This window comes from Lissotriton vulgaris, unplaced genomic scaffold (genome assembly GCF_964263255.1).
Source record: "Lissotriton vulgaris unplaced genomic scaffold, aLisVul1.2 SCAFFOLD_504, whole genome shotgun sequence".
Classification (NCBI taxonomy): Eukaryota; Metazoa; Chordata; class Amphibia; order Caudata; family Salamandridae; genus Lissotriton; species Lissotriton vulgaris.
Window position 1 is genome coordinate 104,094 of NW_028244312.1, and position 25,448 is coordinate 129,541.

At 48.4% G+C, this 25,448-nt stretch overlaps 1 protein-coding gene across 1 annotated transcript in view; it reads left to right on the forward strand.

The window, feature by feature from the left end:
* LOC147668102 (killer cell lectin-like receptor subfamily B member 1A) overlaps positions 1-25,448 on the forward strand; it is a 216,027-nt gene that overhangs the window by 75,181 nt on the left and 115,398 nt on the right. The window contains exon 4 of the mRNA XM_086948781.1: positions 4,837-5,000. Within this exon, the coding sequence (XP_086804907.1) occupies positions 4,837-5,000 (164 nt within the window). The remainder of the gene's footprint in view (positions 1-4,836; positions 5,001-25,448) is intronic.

Below are 25,448 nucleotides of genomic sequence, written 5' to 3' on the forward strand. Positions count from 1 at the left end.
TTCTTAGCCATGTTATCCAATGGAAGGTGGATAACATGGCTAAGAGCATTGTCACGATAATGCATGAATATCGCTGATTTCTCAGCGCTATTCATGCATTTCGCAGGATTTTTACCGCTTTTGAGATAAATCTTGATAATATCAAGGTATCTCAGTGGTAAAAATCCTCGGTGCTCGGCGATATTTTATTCCCGCTAACCAAGCAATAGCGATAATTATCGCTATTGCTTGGTAATATGCCCCTCAGTCTTTTAGGATAAGGCAAATGGATGTATGACGGTACAACGCATACCGTCACAAGCATCCCTTTAGCACGCATCCCTTACAACGCAAGTCGTTACCACGACTTGCGTTGGGGGGGCGGATTTCGAATAGTATAATTTACTATTCTAACACCAGTCCACGTGGACCCTAGGGAAGGTGTTGGGATAGTAAATTAACTATTTTTAAACCTTTAGCGCCCTCCAGCGCAAGTCGTGGTAACGACTTGCGTTGTAAGGGATGCGTGCTAAAGGTACTGAGTTGTGAAAACTTCGTGGTAAACGATGTTTAACAAGGCAAATGCAGTCAAGTTACGACTAATATTCCAGCACTATCATTACTAATGTATCAGCCTAGTGCCTAATCAGATAAATATCCTAATAACGAATATGAATTAAAAAAAAATAAACAGCATGTGGCTAGATTGATTCGGTTAAAAGGAGGCACTATTGCATAGTCATATACCAGTATATCATATATTGAAATAACAACAAGAATATTGTAAACATTGCTCAAATCATCCCTTTAACTCATTGTAACAATTTTAACTCAGTGAATAACTCATGCACCACATATTCAAGGGTTAATATAACAAAGAGGTGTTGTATTTATACTCAATCAAGACCAGACCTTTAATGTAAATATTTCTAGGAGTGAAGGTACTGTGAGTCATCTATCAAAGTAAGTAACACGGTCGCTACCATTCGCAAACATAGCATCTATGCAGTATATACATACACATATGTCCACACACACCCATCACCAATAATTATTTGCAGATTCAAATGCAAAAAAGAAAAACAAATTATATTAGGCAAATATCCATACATCTGAGCTTAGCATTCCAAAGTCATGCAGCAGATGAAATATCTTTAGTAATAAGATGTCTAATTTTAGTCTACAATACACAAATGCTGAAAGGTTGACTTTTCTTTTTTAGACACAGGCACACAATCAAAACAATGTAAGATGAACAGTGATGTTTGCAGCAATGGTGGCCTAATTACAAACCTATTCGCAGGAAACAAGAATCATTCCAAGTTACTGAACAGCTTTGGGCACCGCCATTGTATGTGGGCAAACGTATTGGGTTATCTCTAGAATACCAGAGACACATTTCGGATCTTAGAGAATAGAACGTCCCTTGGTGATCTCGCGGAGAACTTCTTAACCCATACATGCTGGTCCCAGTTTGAAGTACATCTAGGCACTTTTCAGTAACAAATCCATAAACACTCCTTCTGAAATAAATGTTGTGCATTTAGACCCTAGCAAATGTTCCTGCAGGTGGTCTTGTACTTATTTATCTCAAATTATTAACCCCATTGTCAGAACAAACCTGATACAGAGGAGCATTCTCTCAACACAGGATGCTATGGACTATCCCAGTGTTACTGCACATGGGTTTAGGGTGTCATGTAGTTGCCTGTCACGTAGCAAAATCAGACACCTCTGTCTGACTATATTTATCTTGTTTGGGTGACGAGATGGAGTCACTTATCTCTGGCACCACGATATATTCCTCGCTTTCTTTATATGGTACACTAATACATATATGTTGCCCCATCAAAGAGTATGTTAATTATATTTTAGAAATTGACATATACTACATAAAGTACCAGTAATATATGTTTTCGATTAATTGGCTCATTACCGATATCCAATTGTACAGTGTGCCTGAATGCCAAATAACATAACATAACATAACAAGGCATAATGGTTAAACAATGGTTTACTACGGACCTGAAATCACAAAAACTACTTCTGCGTCAGTCAGAAAGGAAGTGGAGGCAAAGCTACGTCTGTGATAAAAGACAACTATATCTCACTGCTCGTAGGGACTACAAGAAAGCCTTATTGGCTGCAAAGACCTTATACTTTTCCTCAAAAGTACTCGCTGCTCCAAACAAATCTAAAGAAATCTTTAGGATTGCCAATGATCTCAGTAGCGAGGACAGAATCACCCCTTGTTTGGTGCCCATTCAAGAGCGATGCACTGGACTAAATAGTTTCTTTGTGGAAAAAATGTAAACTATCAGGGCAAGTATCCCCTTGGCAGCACATGAAGAACCCCCTGGGGCTAACCCGGAGAATCCATGTACCATCGAGCAACTTATGGAAAATGGTCCTGACATTTTACCTGAACTAATGTCTCAGGTTAACTTGGGCCCCTGCTATTTTGAGGGAAGTGTTCTCGGTCCTACCGCACAGCCTCCTTCCCCTTCTTAATGAATCCCTAAGTAAAGGGGAAGTACCTACGGTGTTTAAAAAAGCTGTGTTAGTTCCCCTGCTCAAGAAACCAGGAGCGGACCCCTCTGTCTCTGCCAATTACCGCCCGATCTCGCTCCTTCCCTACTTCTCAAAATTATTGGAGGCCCTTGTGGCTAGATGCCTGTCTAAATTCATCGAAAATTCATCAAAAATTCCAACTATCTTGAACCGAACCAAGCCAGCTTTCGCCCTGCCCATTCCACAGAATCGGTAATCCTGGTGGTGATGGATACACTAAGAGCCAACGCTGATATGGGAACTCCACAGGCTCTTGGGTTACTAGATTTGTCAGGTTCGACACGGTCACCACAACATCTTAATGCACCGTGTCGAACAAGCGGGGATCCGGGGAACAGCACAGGGGTGGATAAAATCTTTCCTGACTGGTAGAAACCAGGCGGTGCGTCTTGGAAGTTACACTGCACCTAACTTGACCACCTCATGTGGAGTTCCCCAAGGCTCATCACTATCCCCATTATTGTTTAACATGTACATTTGACCTCTGATTCAATCACTCAAGGCTAGGAATGTAACAGTATTCAATTATGCTGACGATCTTCAGCTGGTCTTTAAGCTAGATCCCCAAAATGCAGCAGCTGACTTTAAAGCTACAATGCTGCACATACAAGGCTGGATGGATCAGAACCAACTGAAGCTTAATCCCGGGAAAACCGAATTGGTGTTGCCTGGGAAAAGCCTTGCTAGTTGGGGACCCCTTTTTTGGCCGGGCGAACTAGGCCCCCCTCCTGTACTGTCACCCTCGGTGAAGAGTCTTGGAGTGACTATAGACCCCGATCTCTCTCTTAGGGGCCATGTGGGCACAGTGATTACCTCCTCTCTGTTTCAACTACGGAAAATAAGGAATATCGCCTACCTTTTGTCTCATCAAGCCTTGACCCAGGTGGTGATCGCGCTGGTTTTGTCCTGCCTTGATTTTTCTAACTCACTGTATTCTGGCCTCCCCATAAGCCTGGTAAACCGTTTACAGATAATCCAAAATCAGGCGGCGAGATTGATTTACAAGCAGCCGAGATGGCAGTCAGCCAGGATGCTTCTGCGCACCTTACATTGGCTACCTATAGCACAACGCTCGGTGTTCAAGACAGGCTTTATAATCTTTAAGGCCTTGCACTGCACTAGACCTAAATTCCTTAACAGCTTAATCACGAGACACATCCCCACACGCTACCTTCGTTCCGCCCATCTTCATCTTTTGTCTATTCCAACTATTAAACTAAAACGACTAGGCGGACGCAGGTTTGCTTATTTAGCCCCTAGGCTCTGGAATTAATTTCCACTCTCGGTTAGGAACTGCAACAGTCTCTTAGGATTCAGAAAGACCTTAAAAACCTGGCTTTTTGGACAAACTGATTAAGTCGGATCCTCGCAGCTTCCAGTGTAGGAACAGCGCCAAGAGACCTATGGTATAAGTGCGCTCAATAAATTTATCTTAACATAACACAACATCAATATTTATGCCACCCTCCTACTTCCAAAAGTGCCTAATGATTACTTCCCTTGCCCAACACTTTACCTACAAAGTGCTCAGCCTCAGTGGCTCATCCGAATTACAGCAGTGACCATGTGAATGGTGAAAGACGGTTAGAGTTAGTGATGATGTAATATTTAGCCATCATTTAGGTTTGCAGAATACCTCCTCTGACCTGCAAATAGATTCTTGCTGTGCGGATGTCACGCACATGATGAATGAAAGTAGGGGTCATACCTGAGAGCCTTTGTGGTGAGCTTGTTTATTGCTAGTCCTTCTTCGGTTTCTATTAGAACTTCTAAGCTTCTTAAAATAACTTTTCTATGACTGTCTCTGCTGTGACTGAGGCAGGGTGCATATTTCACACTTATTAAGCACTTTTTCTAGACATTTGAATATGTTAGTCAAAAATAAATGCAACATAAAAGTTCATATTTTGCAGAAACACTACGAAGGGTGAAATTTAACTTCTGTCTTTCAGAGTGGTCATTGTTGGTTCTCTTGGGCCCCATCATCATCACTGCACTGGGTCAGATCCGAGCCAAGAGCTAGTTTTTAAACCTTAGCCATAAAGGTTTTCTGGTTATCAGTATTGTAAATAGCACTTTCACAGTTCTACATGTACTGGCGTCAGAAGGATGAAAGGTCCGAATCCGACCTGCCAGTAGCCGGCACTGTGACTCAGAAGCCAGACACACAGACAAAGATTTTAGCATTGAGCAAATAATACTTTTGAAAACCTAGGACAAGCTATTCATCTTTTTTAATCAATATTTAAAATCCCCAGTAAAGATTCATTTAATTTCTTCTTCCAGCCGGAGCTCATCCTACACCATGTTGTCCTCTGTACTGGGAGCAGCGTGGACGGAAGTGCTATTACTTGCCAGAAAAAACAGATCGAAAGAACTGGAATGCAAGCCATGAAGACTGCTCCTCCCGGGGCTCCCACCTGATGGTGAACGAGGACCAGGCCGAACTGGTAAGGCAGCAGTGATACGAGAGCAGACAGAGCAGTCTGGGTGTCAGTGGAACAGGAGATCTAGAACTGGTGAGGCATCAGTGAGGCAAGAGCAGGCAGAGCTGGTAAGTCACCACGCATACAAGAACAGGCAGAGCTGGAAAGGCACCAGTGATACAGGGACAGGCAGAGCTGGTAAGGCATCAGTGATACAGGAGCAGGCAGAGCTGGTAAGACACCAGTGATACAGGAGGAGGCAGAGATGGTAAAGCACCAATGATACAGGAGCAGGCAGAGCTGGTAAAGCACCAGTGATACAGGGGCAGGCAGAGCTGGTAAGGCATCAGTGATACAGGAGCAGGCAGAGCTGGTACAGCACCAGTGATACAGGAGCAGGCAGAGCTGGTAAGGCATCAGTGATACAGGAGCAGGCAGAGCTGGTAAGGCACCAGTGATACAGGAGCAGGCAGAACTGGTAAGGCATCTGTGACACATGAGCAGACAAAGCTGTCAAGGCATCCATGATACAGGAGAAGACCAATATGTTATTTGTTTAGTTCTTGAGATAACGTATTCTCCACCCTTCATACAAAATGTCAGAACACACTATAAAAGGGTTTTGCTACACAGGACCAACAACTGGGGTGCGGCTGCTTGAAAGTATTACTGTCAAGTAAAATAATGTTTACGAACATTAAATAGTACAATTAACTGCACTGAAGTGTGGGGACATGAAGATCTTAAAGGCTAGAAAACATTGAAAGAGCTTAGAGTGGTGTCACGTGTTAAAAACATTAAGAGAACACAAGTCATCAGAGGGACAGGAGAAAATTGCTGATATTGTAAGATTGGATGTGAACTCTAGTAAGACAACTGAACAAACCTAAACAGTGCAGCTTGATGTTTCCCTTGACCAATGCGATGAAGGAGGCCCTTCTGCTCTGTGTTGGAAAAAGATTTTCATTTAGTAAATCATCTTTATTAAGGTCACAAGGTAATTCTTACCAATCTCAATTATTGAATATGAACGGAAATCAATAATCAATACTGGTCAATAAAACTCAGAATAAAATGCACTAAGCATGTTCCAACAAGGAAACAATCCCTATTCTACAAAGCAGGAAACATGTGGCAGTCAGAACCCATAAAGAGTTCCATTTTGTGAGACTGAGAGAAAAAAGCATAAAGCTCTAGCATCACAAGTCAGCTCAATAAATCAAGAAATATATCAGAGCAGAACTGCCCTTAAAGGGAGATTCAAGAAACTCAGTAGAGTCTCAAAACAATATGAGGAGAAAATGGCACAAACATCTGGTAGTAAAGGTCTCCCCACCAGTAGCTGCAGAGAGTGTCTAGGAAAGTGCCTGGGTAAAAAAAGTCTGGGTCTGCTTTAGAAACATGCACTATTATAGACTACACATGTTATCATAGTTGCAGCTTGTGCTTTTCTTCTCTCTTCAGTCTGCCAATCATCTTTCATGGGAATAGGATAACTCCTTGTCTAAGGTTAGAAAACACAATTGCTTCTACATAGCAGCTTTCAATGTAGTTTATTTCTTATCATCTAGCAGTTACATCTTGTCTATTCGTAATACACTTTCTTGTTTAAAAACTACTTTCCCATGTGGGATTTTCACCTCTATATCAGTCTAAATAACAAAACCTATTTTTTTGTTAACAGCAATCAATGTGTAAGAAGAAACATTTGTACAATTAGATGGAAGAATTTAAGCAACAATTATTCACTATGAAACTTGTTCATGGAAAGGTCAAGGAAAAAAACATTTATCCATGTTAATCATTTTCTAGTCAAGTCTGCTTGTCAGGCAGTGTAGCTTCAGTCATTTGATGCTTAATATGAGTAAATATGGTTACCTACTACAATTTGTGCATTTAAACACATAACTTTTCATTAAGGCATACACATTCATTCTGAACATTATTATAAAATGTATTATTTTCTCATTGTTTTATAAATGCCTGCTGACCTCCAATTTTTGCTGACATTTGTTTTTGTTGGTCTTAGGACTATCTGCACTTTACCACATCTAACTAGTGCTAAAGTGCTTGTACTTAATTCCCCCAAACAATAGCCTCATAACATGATTGTTATATACCTAATTAGCATATTTAATTTACATATAAGTCGCTTGTAGAGTGGTATGCCATATACTCAGGGCCTGTAAATTCAATTCTACCAGTGGACCTGCAGCACTTAGTGTGCCACCCACGTAAGTAAAACCCTAAAACGTGTCCCTGGCCTGCAATTGCATCCTGAATGTAGTTTTTAACTACCATGTGGACGTGGCATTTAACCCCCCTTGTCAAGCCTTAAACTCCCCTTTTGTTACATATACGCCACCCAAAAGGTAGGCCCTAGGTAGCCCATAGGGCAGGGTGCTGTGTAATTAAAGGATGAATATGTGCTTTTAAGTTTTACATGTCTTGGTAGTGAAAAAGGCTTTTCACTACTGTGAGGCAACCCCTCCCATAGGAGACCATTTGGGAATCCTTACTACATTTAATAAGCTGTAGTTTTCAATTGGGAGAAGGTAGCTATGTCATGTTTGGTGTCATTTGGAATGTTAATGTAAAACCCATTTAATGGTAAATTTGGTTTTTTCTTTATAATTTTGAAAATGCCACTTTTAGAAATGTGACATGTTTCTTCCCTGTACCCTGTATTCTGTCTTGTGTCAAATGACTGGGTGTAGCTGACAGTTAGAAGTCATGAATCCCCCCCAAAGACAGCAACACAATAGAGGGATTAGGTGTGCCTCAATGGGCCATCTGATGGCAGGCGGCCGGTGCTCTGCCTTCACACAAAGGGCCTAACTGCCCTGCATTTTCACTACAGCCAGCTTTTAGCCAGGGCAAGGAAGTCAGGATATTCCATGTACTTCAAAGAATCTTTCCGGGAGCTTCATCCACCTTGTAGAAAAAGGGCATGGGGTGTAAAAATAGAACCTTTAGACCCACTCTTAAGTTCACTATTGGACCTGTGGAAGGACTTTCAGAGACCTCCCTACTGCTGTGACCTGCTGTGAAATCTGACAGAGTGCTGCTGTACATGGAAGGACTGCTTTGCTGCTTGGACCCTGTCTTGAACCATCAGAGGCCAGTCCTGCATTTCACCTGCACCAGGATTTCCAGAAGTGTTTCCAAGGGCTAATATTCTGGTTCCCTGCTCCTAGTCACAGGGACATAAAAGAGTTCAATAAACTTGAAGCTCACCTGGACCCAGCCTGAGTAAGTCCTGCATCCTCAAGATTTGTCACAGCAATAAAGGACCTTTGGTTGTGGTGCAAAGATACCCAGATGGCCAAATCCCCAAACAGCCAAAAATATATTGGCCATTAAACTGCTCTGAGAACCAGGAGGAGACCGGGATGAACCTGCTCACCTATTCGCCCGAGGAGCATCGCTGGTCGGATTCACTTTACGACTTCTCCCGCAATTTTCTTGGCAGCAGCAAAACCTTTTCAGCTCTCCTTTGCCAAAGGTGTAACCATCCTCCTGGACATGTCTTTGGCTACAGCCCTCTGCCTCATTCGCTGGAGATTTTCAACTTCCATTTCAGCACTAAGGGGCCAATTACGATGGCAGACAGACTTAAGTCCGTCCACCATCGTTGCGGGAAATGGGACCACCAGCCTGTAAGGTGGTGGTCCTGCACATGTGATTACGATGCGACCGCCAACGTGGCGGTAGCATCATGCATGTTTAACATTGTGGCAGGTGCTGCTGGCTGTAGCACCAGCCGCAATGCTAAAAAAGGCATGTTGTGCGTTTTCCTGCACTACGTGGCAGACACCACACAATGCCTGCCAACTTGTGCAAGGAAATGTTGATACCCCCAGTGCGCACCCACCTCCCCCAGCACAAGGTGGTCCTCAACGGTCCCCCAAAGTCCATCCCCACCAACCTTTCCATGGCGGTTTTACCGCCATGGATAGTCTGGCTGGGATGCAGCATCATAATCGGGTGGACGGTGCCTCCTAGGCTCCGCCACCATTTTGTTGATGTAGGGTGGGTCCACCAGGCAAGAGTAACGATTACCTGTGGTGGACCAGTGCATCCGCCAGCACACTGCCCATCATCGTAATCTGGCAGCTGAAATGTGATTTGCAATGGCGGTGGAACCACCACCGGCAGGCTGCTAGTGGCATTTTTACCGCAATTGTAATGAGCCCCAAAGTCTGAATGAGAATCATCCCCATGGCTTAAACTCGCTCCCTTCTAGGACACCTCCTGCAGTGAAATGAAATAAAATGAAATGAATGAAACTTATATAGCGCACGACTTACCCTGGGGCATCTCCGCGCTTGCTTAGGGAACCCGTCCTGGTATTCCCCTGTGAGATAACCCTGGCAGGGTATCCACAAGGTGAAAGCCAGGCATCCCACCGTGAGGGGCCGTTGTGGAGATTAAGCAAGCTATTGCCCAGAGTCGCAGAGTGTGAACCCGTGAGTCGAGAAGGCACCGGAGTGAGAATTAACGAGTCCGTGGAATTTTTGAGCCCAAGACCCGCCGAGGCGGAGAATTGAACCCTGGTCCAGGGCCGAACTCAAGCTCCATGTCTGCCGCCTCCAACCCCTGAGCCACACTTCTCCACCCTGCTGTACTGCAGAATTTTTTCCTTTTCAGACACTTTTTCTCAGAATTTCTTCTAAGTCTGAAGGTAAACGCTGACCAGGTCCAATCCAGTCCTTGCCACACTCATTTGCTGTTCGCCATATTTGACTCCCGACTCGTGCAACTAGCAGTCTGCGGTTGGAGCTTTGACCTTTTAGGTGCTAGCTTGTACTGAAAGCTTTAGAAAATTCATGAATCTGGTTCTACTGATTGGATGTTGTGCTTTTGGAGTCAAATCGTTAATTAGAATTTACTCTATTTTTCTAAATTGGTTTGGGATTTTTCTTGTGTTGTGTTTTCACTTTATTACTTTTGTGTGTGCTGTATACATACTTTACATTTTGTCTCCCACTTAAGCCTGGCTGCTTTTTATGCCAAGCTACCCAGGGAATGCACAGGTTAATCTAGACTCTTTTGGTTTCACCCTACATGGGAATGCGGCTGTTGCTTGACCAGGGCTCACACGCCAGTCAACGAACAACCCAATTCCTCATACACTTGTCTGACGTCTAGCATGCACCACTCAATATCATTCTTCCAGGAATGTATGTCTGGTGGATTACTCCCCCCACTGTCTCACTACATTACATTTTGCTGCCATCAATCCCAAAACTATAAAGATTTTGTGTGTGTTTTGTTTGGCCTCCGTTTCCCCATTAGTTGAGTATGAGTGTTTTAGCTGAATCTTCCATGTGCACTCTAGTTACTGTATCAAGAGATTCCCTTACCTGTCCCACTAATACCTTACTTCTACTGCATATGTGTACAAAACTCCTCACTTGACCATATCCCCTGGCCAGCCCCACTGCCGCCCTCCGAGGAACCCTCATCTACCGACCCCCTGGACCCCGCGGACCCTTCGCCAACTCTATCAGGGACATTATCTCCCCGCAGGCCATCGCATCCACCAACTACACCCTGCTGGGAGACCTCAACTTCCACCTCGACAATCAACTGGACCCCAACACCACATGCCTCCTGGACAACCTCCACAACATTGGACCCTGCCAGATCGTGACCGAGCCCACGCACTCAGCAGGACACACCCTTGACCTCCTCTTCACTACAGGAAACCCCATCACCTTCAGCCACACCACCGAACTCCCATGGACCAACCATTGTTGCGTCCACTTCACCTTCAGAACACCCACCATCCACAGACACCAGCACCTGCTTCCACAAAGAAACTGGACCAAAATCACTGACGAAAAGCTCATCTCCACACTCAACAACTCCACCCCAACTTTCGCGGAAAACGATGACCCCAACACCGCAGCCCAAACCCTGCATAGATGGATCTCGGACAGCACCAACACCATAGCCCCCCTCAAGAAAAACAATAATACCCGCGCCAAGAAAGCCAGATGGTTTACCACTGAACTTCGAGAGTCCAGGCGCACATGCCGCCACCTCGAAACGGCCTGGAGAAACACCAAATTATTATATTATAAAGGGTTTTGTATCGCGCTCAATTACTAAGAAAATAGTATCCTGGCGCGGAAGGGAGAGAGGGCAGAGCAAAAAGGTTCCAGGGAAAAAAGAAAGGAAGGAGAACCCTACACAGTGATGTTAGAAAGGTGGGTTTTCAGTCCTTTCTTAAAAACAGTAATGGTGGGGGCTGTTTTCAAGTGGAGAGGAAGAGTGTTCCAAGCTCTCGCAGCTCTGACTGAGATGGATTGGCCACCAAGTCTGCTGTATTTGAATTTAGGTACCGTCATTTGGCACAAATTGGCCGACCTAAGGGTACGGTTGGGAACATAGAGGGAAAATCATTTTCTCAAATAAACTGGACCAGTTTGATGGACAGCGCGGTAAGAGAGGACAAGGATTTTAAACAAAATCCTATGAGCGACTGGGAGCCAATGGAGGGCACGGAGAGGGTGGCGGACACTAGAGCTTTTGGGTATGTTAAACAAAAGCCGTACAGCGGCATTTTGAATAACCTGGAGGCGATGTATCAGATAGGCCGGAAGGCCACAGAAGAGGCCATTCGCATAATCTAAATTAGATAGTATAAGGGCGCGGATGACGGTCTCTTTGCCTCTCTCGGAAGAAGAGGAACAAATCTGCGTAGTGTTTTGAGTGTGGAAAAGCAGACCCCTGTGAGTTTTTTTAGATGATCCTCGATTTAAGGTCATTGTTAAACCAGACTCCTACATTTTTTGCAGGGCCGCCGATAGATTTAGGACATGGCAGGTCGTCAGGCCAGAGTAGATCACTAAAGTTGTTAGGAAAGGAACCATATAGCAGAATCTCTGATTTGCTTTCGTTGCATTTTAGTTGGGCGAGGGCAAGCCAACGAAAGACAGCTGATAGGAAGGATTGGGCTGCCGACGTGTCCAAGTTGTTTTTTGGCCATGTGAACAGAAGTTGTGTATCGTCGGCGTAAGCCATAATTTTTGCTCCTAACTGTTCTGCAAGATAGATGAGAGGGGTGAGGTAGATATTAAAAAGCAGGGGGCTGAGGATAGAGCCCTGAGGGACACCAGTTGTAAGTTTCTTGGGGGAGGAAGCAAAAGGCGGCATCCAGACTTGTTGTGTTCTGTTTTCTAGGAATGATGTCAACCAGTCGAGGGCAGGGCCTGTGATGCCTATGGCCGCTAGTCTGGTGAGTAGGAGGGAATGTGGAACAGTATTGAAGGCGGCAGAGAGGTCTAATAAAATCAGAGCCGCTCTGCCACCTCCGTCCAGACGTTCCCGGATAGCCGCGGATATTTCAACTAGAGCAGTCTTCGTACTGTAGGCTGCTCTGAAGCCTGATTGCGCTGGATGGAGTGCCTGAGAGGTTTCGACAAATTTGTCCAGTTGTGTAAAAGCAACCTTTTCACATATTTTAGCAAGAGCAGGCAATAGTGATATAGGCCGGAAGTTGGCAGGGACAGCGGGATCTAAACCATTTTTTTTTAAGAGTGGGAGCAGTTTCGCTTGTTTCCAGCAGGCTGGGACAGTTGCAGTAAGAAATGAGCGGTTAATAATATGGGTCACCTCATTACCAACTGTATCTGCAAGTACTCTAGCAGGACAAGGGTCAGAAGGAGATCCAGATTTTAAGGCCGCAAGGATTTTAACGATGTCCATATTTTCAGCCGGGGCAAAGTTAACAAACTGTTCAGTGTGGACAGGCATCATGGGGGAGGGGGTGGCCAGTGGGGATGGAAGACTCTTGCAGACAGTAAGCAAATCATACTGAATTTTGGTGATTTTGTCAACAAAGAACACAGAAAGTTCTTCACACCATTTCTCCGAAGAGGCAAGTAGAGGTTGAGCAGCACAGGGTGAGACAAAGCTTTTTACAATAGTAAAAATGTCCTTGCTGTTGTTGTTCGCTTTAGTGATACGCCCTGCATAGTAGTGGCTTTTGGCAGATCTAATAGCAGCATAGTACTTTTTTTGTGCCACCCTCAGTTCCGTCTTAGCCTCAGGGAGATATGCTTGTCTCCAGATTCGTTCAAGTTTTTTACAGCCTGATTTAAGGTCACGGAGGGAGTGGGAAAACCAGGGTTTGGAGGGGGTAGAGCGTAGTCTGCAAACCCGACTTGTTTTTATAGATGCAGCAGTCCCTCGTTCAATCCATGAGTTGAATGAGCTGACAGCTGACTCAATTTCGAGAGAAAGAACTGGGCGAGAGGTGGCTAAACAAGATATCTGCATTAATTTCCTGAGTATGAACAGCTGGGGGGCTGTTCTCGGCTGGGAGGGTCAGAGTCCAGGCAAACCTGATCAACATGTGGTCTGACCACGTCACTATCTCAGGGCGGACCATGTCAATGTTGAAATTTGTACAAACCAGATCAAGGACATGTCCACCTGAGTGAGTGGGCGCCTCAACCCATTGTTTTAGCTGAGCCATGGCATGGCAAGAGCTTCATTTAAGCGGACCGTCTCGGATTAGTCCGGGTTATCCACATGGATATTAAAATCCCCCAGGATAAGATATCTGGAGTATCTTAGAACCCGTGGGACTACAATATCCTCCAATGCCCCCAAAAAGTTACCTGCATGGCCTGGTGGTCGATAGACCAGAGTGCCTCCTAAGGTGAAATGAGCCCCAAGTGTTAATGAGAAATGAAACATCTCTGCATCAGCAAGAGGACCCTGGAGGTCATGAGAGAAGGCCCATTGTTCTCTGAAAATGGCTGCAATACCACCGCCTCTGCCTAGAGGGCGATCATTCCTAACAATTTTGAAACCTCGTGGGATAGCAAATTCGACAGCTGGGCCGCATGTCTCATTAAGCCAGGTTTCCGTAATAAAAAGGAGATCAAGCTGATTATCGCTCAGTAGTTCAAAAATATCAGTAGTGTGCTTGACCAGTGACCTGGCATTGATCAGGCCTGCTCGGATGTATGAGGAATCATTGGGATTGAGAGCAGGATACTTTAAGATGGGCTGAAAGCGGAATTTGCAAACCTGACACTCCCGCGAGGGAATGTCTGCTACCTCCCAATTATCACTGCATGGACAGGAGTTGGCTATTAGTGCCATAAGGTACTCACAGAAATAGCGAGTTATGGTCCTGTGAGAAGTTGGCCCGATATGCAACGTTCGCTATTCTAGCGACCGCTATGTATCGTTCCAACGACCCTTATGGTGTTTGGTTGTAAGTCAACCTATAGACCAGCTATCCTAGTAGCGTGGATACGAGCAGTCTAAGGCTAAAGACTCGAGAGGGCGCGTTAAGCCAGCTGTTTACCACACATGTACCCCTTGAACACCCAGTGAAAGGACACCACACAAGTGTTATGAAAATAAACAGTATATTTATTAAGAATCACAACAGCCCTGTACTCTTTATGAGGACAGGGTACTAAGCACAAACCAAATCTCTTTAGCAAATACTTCAAGTGCACAGTTTAAAGACAAGTGTCCGAGGACACGGAAAGGTTAAGGCAAGTCGGAAGCGAGGGACTCGGGACCCTAGAGTAAGGAGGCTATGCAGGCACCGAAATGCCGAGTTACCTAGCCACGAGGGCTGCGGCTGCAAGTCTTACAGGCGTCGGGGTCTTCGCTGACGAGCCAGGAGCCGGAAGAAAAGGAGTTGTTGGCCGGCGACCAGTGGTGTATAGTTCGTAGAGATTGATGAAACCTGAAAGCAGAGGGGACCAAGTTCGTACTACTAGCCAGTAGTCAGAGGGTACCAGGAAGGCACCGGTTGGCCGTCACCTCGACCAGGTGAGTGGGCGACGCTAGGCTCTGCAGTCTCACGGACCAGGAGGCGTTGTCGGCGACCACGGTGGAGGTGCGAGCTGTCCCACGACGGATGTCGCTGTCGGCGTCTTGAGTGGACCAGGAGGGTCCGGGGTGCTTCTCGCAAAGATGGAAGCAAGGGCCAGTCTGGAGCAACCAGACCGGCAGTGTTGATTCTCGGATGTCGTCACAGAAGGACACGAGCCAGCGGCTAGTGACCAGACAACGTGCTGAGCAGCGAGCAGAAGGGCCCCACGCAGATCGTGGAGATGCTGGGAGACTGCACTTCGGTGCTGGAGCGGCTCAGGGTCGGGGCTTCTCGGACCCCAGAGCACTCACCAGAGAGTTACCTCGATGGTCGTGCTGGTTTTTAAGAGCGTGCAGGTTCTGATGATGGCCGGTCCCTCGAGGTCTCGTCGCACCCACAGATCACAGCTGAGCTGATGACGTGGGTAGAGGTCAGAGGTGCCAGGGAAGCCGGTTCTCGTCGAGCTGGGCCGTCGGATTCCTTGAGGAAGGACTTACAGCAACCCGCAGAGTTCTTAGATGGTGCCCGCTGATGCAGGGTGACTACTCCTTAGCCACAAGGGAGAAATCTTGAGAAGAGTCTTGAAGTCCTTTCGTAGAAAGTATTCTTGATTCAAAGATGATCTAATTTGGAAGGGTCCCCGCTCCGGCCTTTATCCTAAAGAAAGGGGTGGGTACATGACTAGGTCCTGCCCTAAGGGTGGGACCAGGAAGGGGGGTAGTTACACCCCTCTCCCCTGCCGGACTTTCCCCAGGCCAGGGCTGTCGCCCCTGGAACTGGTTCTAACCGGCAGATGCGTAGTGAGCACCGGGGTGCCACTCCGCAGTCACCTTCTCGCAAAAGCCCTACCTACCCAGAATACACAAACCCTGTCTGGGACGGTGCGAACACCGCCCTTGACAGGAAACCCTTTGTCCAAGTGCTCCTCGCTGGAAGGACTCCCAGCAGCAGGAGGTCAGACTCGTGTCTGTGGTGGCAGCATCCATTTTGTGGAGCTGAGGCTTTCGTTAACTTTAACCGGGGTTCACAGTTACGTACATGTCGTGTCCCTCTAGAAGGGCGGAATGCTAACCTCGTCGCCAGAGTTGGTGAGAGGGCAGCATCCCGATTCGTATGACACCTTACTCGACATGTCTTGATAACGCGACACCGAAGTTACCGATATGGTACGCGTTATCATGGAACAGCCATTGGGTCTTGATTCCGCAAGCTGCAACCGGGCTCGGCTCGGGCCAGAGCTTAGTTCACACGAGCCCATGCACTCTGCCTTCAGGATTGTCAAGGCCTGCCATAGGAGTGACTGATAGGAACTCGGGTGTCCATTGGAGGGTTAGATATAGGGCTACTATATCTACAGCAAAGGGTGATTACACGACTTTGCCCCAGCTGTCATGCAGCCAGTTGTGTCAGATTTAGGAGGCCAGCCAGGGGTGGCATAATACATGCTGCAGCCCCTGGCGGCCCTGGGTACACCTATGCCCCGAGTTACAGGGTCTGATAAGGTGGCCCAGTACCAATTGGTATATGCACCTAGGGTACATCTCGTAATTTAGAAAGAGAACAGCCAGGCTGTGGGTCTGATTGGCAGGCCCACAGCCAGAGAAAGTCGTAAACCAGTGAAACAAAAGCGAAAAATCTGGGTGATCATGGGATTGCAGACCCTACTCTCCTACATGACCCCCCCCCAAACGTCGGAACAACTAACTAACCTTGACCAGGTAAGTCTTCTTGTTCTAAGTGGAAATATCTGGAGAGCCCATCGGCATTGCCATGATCAGTACCAGGTCTATGTTCCACTGTGAAGTCCATCCCCTGTAGGGAAATGGACCACCTAAGCAGTTTGGGGTTTTCACCCTTCATCTGATTTAGCCACAAGAGGGGCTTATGGTCGGTCTGAATCTTGAAGTGAGTGCCAAACAAGTATGGCCTCAGCTTCTTCAGGGCCCAAACCACAGCAAAGGCCTCCCTCTCAATAGCTGACCAATTCTTCTCTCTAGGGGTCAGCCGTCTACTTATAAAAGCAATGGGCTGGTCTTGACCATCAAAATTCAGTTGAGAAAGAACAGCTCCCACACCCAACTCAGAAGCATCTGTTTGGACAATGAATGGTTTGGAGTAGTCCGGACTCTTGAGGATAGGCGCCGTGCACATGGCCTGCTTTAGGTCATCGAATGCTTTTTGACAGCTCGCTGTCCACTGAACCTTTTTTGGCATTTTCTTACTTGTCAGTTCGTTTAATGGTGTCACGATGGAACCATAGTTCCTGACAAACTTCCTGTAGTATCCAGTCAGGCCCAAGAAAGCTCGAACCTGAGTCTGGGTGGTTGGAGGAGCCCAGTCCCTGATTGACTGTATCTTGCTCTCCAGTGGCTGAACCTGACCTCCACCGACAAGGTGGCCCAGGTATACAACCTGTGTCTGCCCTATCTGGCACTTGGTGGCCTTGATAGTGAGGCCTGCTGCTTGCAGCGCCTCCAATGTCTTCCGCAGGTGGACCAGGTGATCCTCCCAGGTGGAGCTAAAGACAGCAATATCGTCGAGATACGCCGCACAGAAGTCATCCAGCCCAGTAAGGACGTGATTCACCAACCGTTGGAAGGTGGCAGGTGCATTTTTCAGACCAAAGGGCATCACCACGAACTGATAATGCCCACCAGGGGTTGAAAATGCGGTTTTAGGCTTGGCGTCCTCAGCTAACCTGATTTGCCAATACCCAGCTGTCAGGTCAAACGTACTTAAGTAGTTGGCCGAAGCCAGCCTATCAATAAGCTCGTCTGCCCTTGGTATTGGGTGGGCGTCAGTCTTAGTGACTGCATTGAGACCCCTGTAGTCTACGCAGAACCTCATCTCTCTCTTACCACCCTGGGTGTGAGGTTTTGGCACTAGAACTACGGGACTAGCCCAAGGGCTATCCGAGGGTTCAATGACTCCCAGTTCCAACATTTTCTGCACTTCACTTTTGATGCAGTCTCTAACGTGATCAGGCTGCCTGTAGATTTTACTCTTTACGGGCAAGCTGTCACCAGTGTCGACCTCATGGGTGCACCAATCGGTCTGACTGGGTGTCAGAGAGAACAGATGTCGGAACGACTGAAGAACCTGTTTACAGTCGCTCTGTTGATGTTCGGAGAGGCTGCCACAAAAGACAACACCATCTACCGAGCCATCGTCAGGATTCTGAGAGAGCAGGTCGGGGAGAGGGTCACTCTCCTCCTCCTGTCCCTCATCTATGGCCATGAGCAAACTCATGTCCTTCCTGTCGACATATGCTTTTAGCCTGTTGACATGAAGCACCCTGTGGGGGCTCCGGGGAGTTCCCAGGTCGACCAGGTAGGTGACCTCTCCCTTTTTCTCCAGGATGGTGTGGGGCCCGGACCATTTGTCCTTGAGTGCTGCTGGGGCCACTGGCTCCAACACCCACACCTTCTGTCCGGGCTGTTAAACAGTCAAGACACCCTTTTGGTCATGCCAAGCTTTTTGGAGTTCTTGGCTGGCCTTAAGGTTTTCGGATGCCTTCTCCATGTATTCAGCCATCCGCGAGCGGAGGCCGAGCACATAGTCCACTATGTTGGCTGCAGGCTTTTTGAGAGGTCTCTCCCATCCTTCCTTCACCAAACACAGGGGTCCTCTTACAGGATGCCCGTACAAAAGTTCAAAAGGGCTGTAGCCAACCCCCTTCTGTGGGACTTCTCTGTAGGCGAACAAGAGGCAGGGGATCAGGACGTCCCATCTACGCCAAAGCTTTTCCGGTAGTCCATGAATCATCCCTTTTAGGGTCCTGTTGAATCTCTCAACAAGCCCATTGCATTGTGGATGATAGGGTGTAGTGAACTTGTAGTTGACACCACATTCCTTCCACATAGCAGTTAAGTAGCTCGACATAAAGTTTGCACCTCTGTCAGAGACGACCTCCTTAGGAAAGCCCACCCTGGAGAACACTCCAACTAGGGCTCTTGCCACAACAGGTGCTGTAGTGGTCCTAAGGGGAATAGCTTCAGGATACCTGGTGGCATGATCCACTACCACCAGTATAAACTTGTGCCCTGATGCTGTCGGTGGTTCCATGGGACCGACGATGTCGATCCCTACCCGTTCAAAGGGCACCCCCACCACAGGCATTGGTATAAGGGGGGCCTTTGTCGTGCCACCTGACTTACCACTGGCTTGGCAAGTGACACAGGAGCGGCAAAACTCCTTGGTATCTTCGTTCATGTGAGGCCAGTGAAAGTGCGAGACAAGCCTGTCCCACGTTTTCGTCTGGCCTAAGTGACCTGCTAAGGGAATCTCGTGGGCCAAGGTAAGTAGGAAACCATGCTGAGACAAGGGGACGACCAGCCTCCTGGTCATGCCAGGCTTGGGGTCTCTTGACTCAGTGTACAGGAGTCCATCTTCCCAGTATACCTTGTGGGTACCTGTGGCGTTCCCAGCAGCCTCAGCAGCAGCCTGCTGTCTGAGGGGTTCAAGAGAAGGGCAGTCTAACTGGTCCTTCCCCAGATCTTCCCTTGAGGGTCCCCCTGAGCCCAAGAATTCAACTTGATCAAGTTCGAACTCTCTCGGCTCAGTTTCCCTCAATTCCTGTAGGTCAGCCTCCTCTGAGACTTGATCCTCGACCTGGGGCAAGGGGGAAGGCGCAGCCTTAACCCTACTGCTCTTTTTCTTGGGAGGTGTCTGGTCCGTTGTCCCAGGATCCAGCACCTGTTCAGTGGGGCATTTCCTGACCTGTGACCTAGTCACAGCGAACACATGTGCTGGCAAACCTAACATTTCCATGTGAGTCCGGTGCTCCACTTCTGACCATTGTGACGACTCCAAATCATTGCCCAACAAACAATCCACTGGGAGGTCTGGACTAACTACAACCTTCTTTTGGCCAGTTACCCCTCCCCAGGAGAAAGCTACAATTGCCATACTGTGATTGGTAGTGACATTGCTTACATTGGTCACCAGGAATTCTGTACCTGGCATGATCTGTCCAGGGTCCACGAAGTTAGGCGTCACCATGGTGACGCTGGCACAAGTGTCCCTATAGGCCTGAGCCATCTTTCCATTTATGAAAGGCGTCTGTCGGTATTTGCCCAGCGTATTGGGGCTTACGTCAGGGGACACGTCTGCGTCCCCTGTACTGACAAGGACAGCCTGAGTGAGTGTGCCAACTAAGTTGTCACGCCCCTCAGAACCCAGGGTTAACCCTACTAAACCCTTGGGAGGCGCACTACCACTGCTGACTGTACTAGGGGGCACAGGTGCCTTAGGGGCTGCAGTGGCAGGAGTCTGCCCTCCTCCTTTCTTGGTGCACTCACTAAACCAGTGAGACTTACTTTTACAGTACTGGCACCATCGTTTGGATTGGCCTTCTTTCTTCTTTTGGGGAGCCTGACCCCCACCCTCTTTGGGTTGTTGGGGACCTGTCGAAGACTTCTGGTCATTTTGTTCCCCCTTTGAATCTTTACCCTTCTGGTCTGCTTTCTTCTGACCACCTTGATTCTGGCCCTGGTTCTGTTTAACTCTCGTACGAACCCATTTGTCTGCCTTCTGCCCCAATTCTTGAGGAGAGGTCAGATCCGAGTCGACAAGATGCTGATGCAACAACTGGTTCTGACAATTGTTTAAAATTTGTTCTCTCATCATCAAATTATACAATCCTTTGTAATCAGTAACCTTACTGCCCAGCAACCAGCCCTCAAAAGCCTTAGTGGCACAATCGACAAAATCAGACCAATCTTGAGACTGCGTTTTCTGGGTATCCCTGAACAGCACCCTGTACTGCTCAGTGGTTAGGCCGAACCCTTCAACGAGTGTATTCTTCAAGACTTGGTAATTGTTAGCGTCCTCTACCCTTGTGGTGAGGAGCTTGTCTCTTCCTTTACCTTCAAAGGAGAGCCACAAGATAGCCGCCCACTGACTCTGGGGAACGCCTTGCACAGTGCAGGCCCTCTCCAAAGCAGTAATCCATTTGTGGATGTCGTCCCCTTGTTTAAAGGGGGGCACTATCTTCCCAAGGTGTTTCGTATCGAAACTCTTTTCCCTATTACTAGGTACATTGCTGCCACCAGTGGGGACTGCCCCACTTAACTGTTGCTCTCTAGCAAAAGCAAGCTTTTCCTTGGCCAGGGCAAGTTCTTCCCTTTCGATCCGCAGATTAGCTGCCCTTTCTTTCGCTTCGTACACTCTCCTCTGAGGGGACGTCATCCCTCTTTGAGAAGAGTTGTGAGAGCCGTTGGTATGAAGGGATCTGCCAGAGCCTCTTGACAGAGATCTGGCTCGTCCATTCCCCATGTTAAGCTGACCTGATAGTGGCCCCAGGGGTCCCCCAGTACCGCTATCATGTTTGCTTAAGTTGGACCTGCTTAGTCTGACGACTTCTACCTGTCCCTTATCTGCCTCGTCCCCAGAGAGATCCTCATCCTCATCCTCCTCCACATCCTCGTTCTCGGTTGCGAGATGAATGAGGTCAGGATCGTCTCGGGTTCCCTCGAGGGGAGGCATGTCTCCTTCTGGATTAGAAGAGCTACGAAGTTTCTCAGCTCTCCTGGCATCATAAGTCTCCAAGAGACCAATCAGAAAGGACGTTGTGGGGTTAGACCCCTGCTGAATCTTCCGGGAGTGACACAATCGTCTTAACTCCTTGAAGCTCAGCACAGTATATCCTGAAGGGATGACCTGTGGAGGGTCAACTGACACAAGGGGAGACTCAGAGTTTCCTCCTTGGCCCGACATACTGTTTCTAGTGTGGTGTAAGTGATGCACCTACCTACACTATGTGTTTTCCTACTTTTCCCTTGCTAAGAGCTGTAGCCAAGGTGTGCTAAGCCTTGAGGAGCTACAACAGCTGGTTCAGTAGAACTCAGAGTATTCTAAGCTTTAGTTATATGTACTAACAGTACTTGTGCGATCTTTCAACAAGATATTCTTAGGATACGTGTGGTAAAACAACAGCAAGCTCAAATCCCAACCGCTGCTCACCAATGTGAGAAGTTGGCCCGATATGCAACGTTCGCTATTCTAGCGACCGCTATGTATCGTTCCAACGACCCTTATGGTGTTTGGTTGTAAGTCAACCTATAGACCAGCTATCCTAGTAGCGTGGATACGAGCAGTCTAAGGCTAAAGACTCGAGAGGGCGCGTTAAGCCAGCTGTTTACCACACATGTACCCCTTGAACACCCAGTGAAAGGACACCACACAAGTGTTATGAAAATAAACAGTATATTTATTAAGAATCACAACAGCCCTGTACTCTTTATGAGGACAGGGTACTAAGCACAAACCAAATCTCTTTAGCAAATACTTCAAGTGCACAGTTTAAAGACAAGTGTCCGAGGACACGGAAAGGTTAAGGCAAGTCGGAAGCGAGGGACTCGGGACCCTAGAGTAAGGAGGCTATGCAGGCACCGAAATGCCGAGTTACCTAGCCACGAGGGCTGCGGCTGCAAGTCTTACAGGCGTCGGGGTCTTCGCTGACGAGCCAGGAGCCGGAAGAAAAGGAGTTGTTGGCCGGCGACCAGTGGTGTATAGTTCGTAGAGATTGATGAAACCTGAAAGCAGAGGGGACCAAGTTCGTACTACTAGCCAGTAGTCAGAGGGTACCAGGAAGGCACCGGTTGGCCGTCACCTCGACCAGGTGAGTGGGCGACGCTAGGCTCTGCAGTCTCACGGACCAGGAGGCGTTGTCGGCGACCACGGTGGAGGTGCGAGCTGTCCCACGACGGATGTCGCTGTCGGCGTCTTGAGTGGACCAGGAGGGTCCGGGGTGCTTCTCGCAAAGATGGAAGCAAGGGCCAGTCTGGAGCAACCAGACCGGCAGTGTTGATTCTCGGATGTCGTCACAGAAGGACACGAGCCAGCGGCTAGTGACCAGACAATGTGCTGAGCAGCGAGCAGAAGGGCCCCACGCAGATCGTGGAGATGCTGGGAGACTGCACTTCGGTGCTGGAGCGGCTCAGGGTCGGGGCTTCTCGGACCCCAGAGCACTCACCAGAGAGTTACCTCGATGGTCGTGCTGGTTTTTAAGAGCGTGCAGGTTCTGATGATGGCCGGTCCCTCGAGGTCTCGTCGCACCCACAGATCACAGCTGAGCTGATGACGTGGGTAGAGGTCAGAGGTGCCAGGGAAGCCGGTTCTCGTCGAGCTGGGCCGTCGGATTCCTTGAGGAAGGACTTACAGCAACCCGCAGAGTTCTTAGATGGTGCCCGCTGATGCAGGGTGACTACTCCTTAGCCACAAGGGAGAAATCTTGAGAAGAGTCTTGAAGTCCTTTCGTAGAAAGTATTCTTGATTCAAAGATGATCTAATTTGGAAGGGTCCCCACTCCGGCCTTTATCCTAAAGAAAGGGGTGGGTACATGACTAGGTCCTGCCCTAAGGGTGGGACCAGGAAGGGGGGTAGTTACACCCCTCTCCCCTGCCGGACTTTCCCCAGGCCAGGGCTGTCGCCCCTGGAACTGGTTCTAACCGGCAGATGCGTAGTGAGCACCGGGGTGCCACTCCACAGTCACCTTCTCGCAAAAGCCCTACCTACCCAGAATACACAAACCCTGTCTGGGACGGTGCGAACACCGCCCTTGACAGGAAACCCTTTGTCCAAGTGCTCCTCGCTGGAAGGACTCCCAGCAGCAGGAGGTCAGACTCGTGTCTGTGGTGGCAGCATCCATTTTGTGGAGCTGAGGCTTTCGTTAACTTTAACCGGGGTTCACAGTTACGTACATGTCGTGTCCCTCTAGAAGGGCGGAATGCTAACCTCGTCGCCAGAGTTGGTGAGAGGGCAGCATCCCGATTCGTATGACACCTTACTCGACATGTCTTGATAACGCGACACCGAAGTTACCGATATGGTACGCGTTATCATGGAACAGCCATTGGGTCTTGATTCCGCAAGCTGCAACCGGGCTCGGCTCGGGCCAGAGCTTAGTTCACACGAGCCCATGCACTCTGCCTTCAGGATTGTCAAGGCCTGCCATAGGAGTGACTGATAGGAACTCGGGTGTCCATTGGAGGGTTAGATATAGGGCTACTATATCTACAGCAAAGGGTGATTACACGACTTTGCCCCAGCTGTCATGCAGCCAGTTGTGTCAGATTTAGGAGGCCAGCCAGGGGTGGCATAATACATGCTGCAGCCCCTGGCGGCCCTGGGTACACCTATGCCCCGAGTTACAGGGTCTGATAAGGTGGCCCAGTACCAATTGGTATATGCACCTAGGGTACATCTCGTAATTTAGAAAGAGAACAGCCAGGCTGTGGGTCTGATTGGCAGGCCCACAGCCAGAGAAAGTCGTAAACCAGTGAAACAAAAGCGAAAAATCTGGGTGATCATGGGATTGCAGACCCTACTCTCCTACAGGTCCTATAGGGCTTTTGTGGGGCACCGACAGGGGGGCTGGCGCTGGCCGCGTCCGGGACACGGACGGGCACAGACGGGCCCTCCTTTGGTGCTCCTTTGGCGCGCAGAAGGCACGCCCGCGGCGCGTGGCCGCTGCGCGTCTTAGAGTGCATGACTACTTGTAGGCCAAGCCCCACCCTCCGCTGGACCGCTAACTCGGGTCCCGCAGGGTCCGGCCCACACTCAAGATGGCGCCCGGCCTAGCCCTCCACAACAATCGGCACTTGAAGCCGCGGTGGAACGGGGCTCAGGGGGACCTGATTAATGCAATGCTTTGAAGCGGTGAGTTTTAAAAGGTACACAAAATATTAACACAGCAATTATTAAAATCAATTCGAAGTGTTAAAAAACGAAATTCAATGCATCAGTGGGAAACAGGTAGGAGCAGAGGAGAGCCCTCGCAATCTGCTTGCCTTCTCGAGCGCTGTAATGAGGTGCTGCCACCACCCCCAAACAAACGCACAGACCCACGAGCACCAGATCAACTTGTAGGCCAAGCCCCACCCTCCGCTGGACCGCTAACTCTGGTCCTGCAGGGTCCGGCCCACACTCAAGATGGCGCCCGACCTAGCCCTCCACAACAATCGGCACTTGAAGCCGCGGTGCAACGGGGCTCAGGGGGACCTGATTAATGCAATGCTTTGAAGCGGTGAGTTTTAAAAGGTACACAAAATATTAACACAGCAAATATTAAAATCAATTCGAAGTGTTAAAAAACAAGATTCAATGCATCAGTGGGAAACAGGTAGGAGCAGAGGAGAGCCCTCGCAATCTGCTCGCCTTCTCGAGCGCTGTAATGAGGTGCTGCCACCACCCCCAAACAAACGCACAGACCCACGAGCACCAGATCAACTTGTAGGCCAAGCCCCACCCTCCGCTGGACCGCTAACTCGGGTCCCGCAGGGTCCGGCCCACACTCAAGATGGCGCCCGACCTAGCCCTCCACAACAATCGGCACTTGAAGCCGCGGTGGAACGGGGCTCAGGGGGACCTGATTAATGCAATGCTTTGAAGCGGTGAGTTTTAAAAGGTACACAAAATATTAACACAGCAATTATTAAAATCAATTCGAAGTGTTAAAAAACGAGATTCAATGCATCAGTGGGAAAAAGGTTGGAGCAGAGGAGAGCCCTCGCAATCTGCTCGCCTTCTCGAGTGTTGTAATGAGGTGCTGCCACCACCCCGAAACAAACGCCAATCCACAGAAGCCCACAACAACTTCAGAGCCGCCACCAACGCTC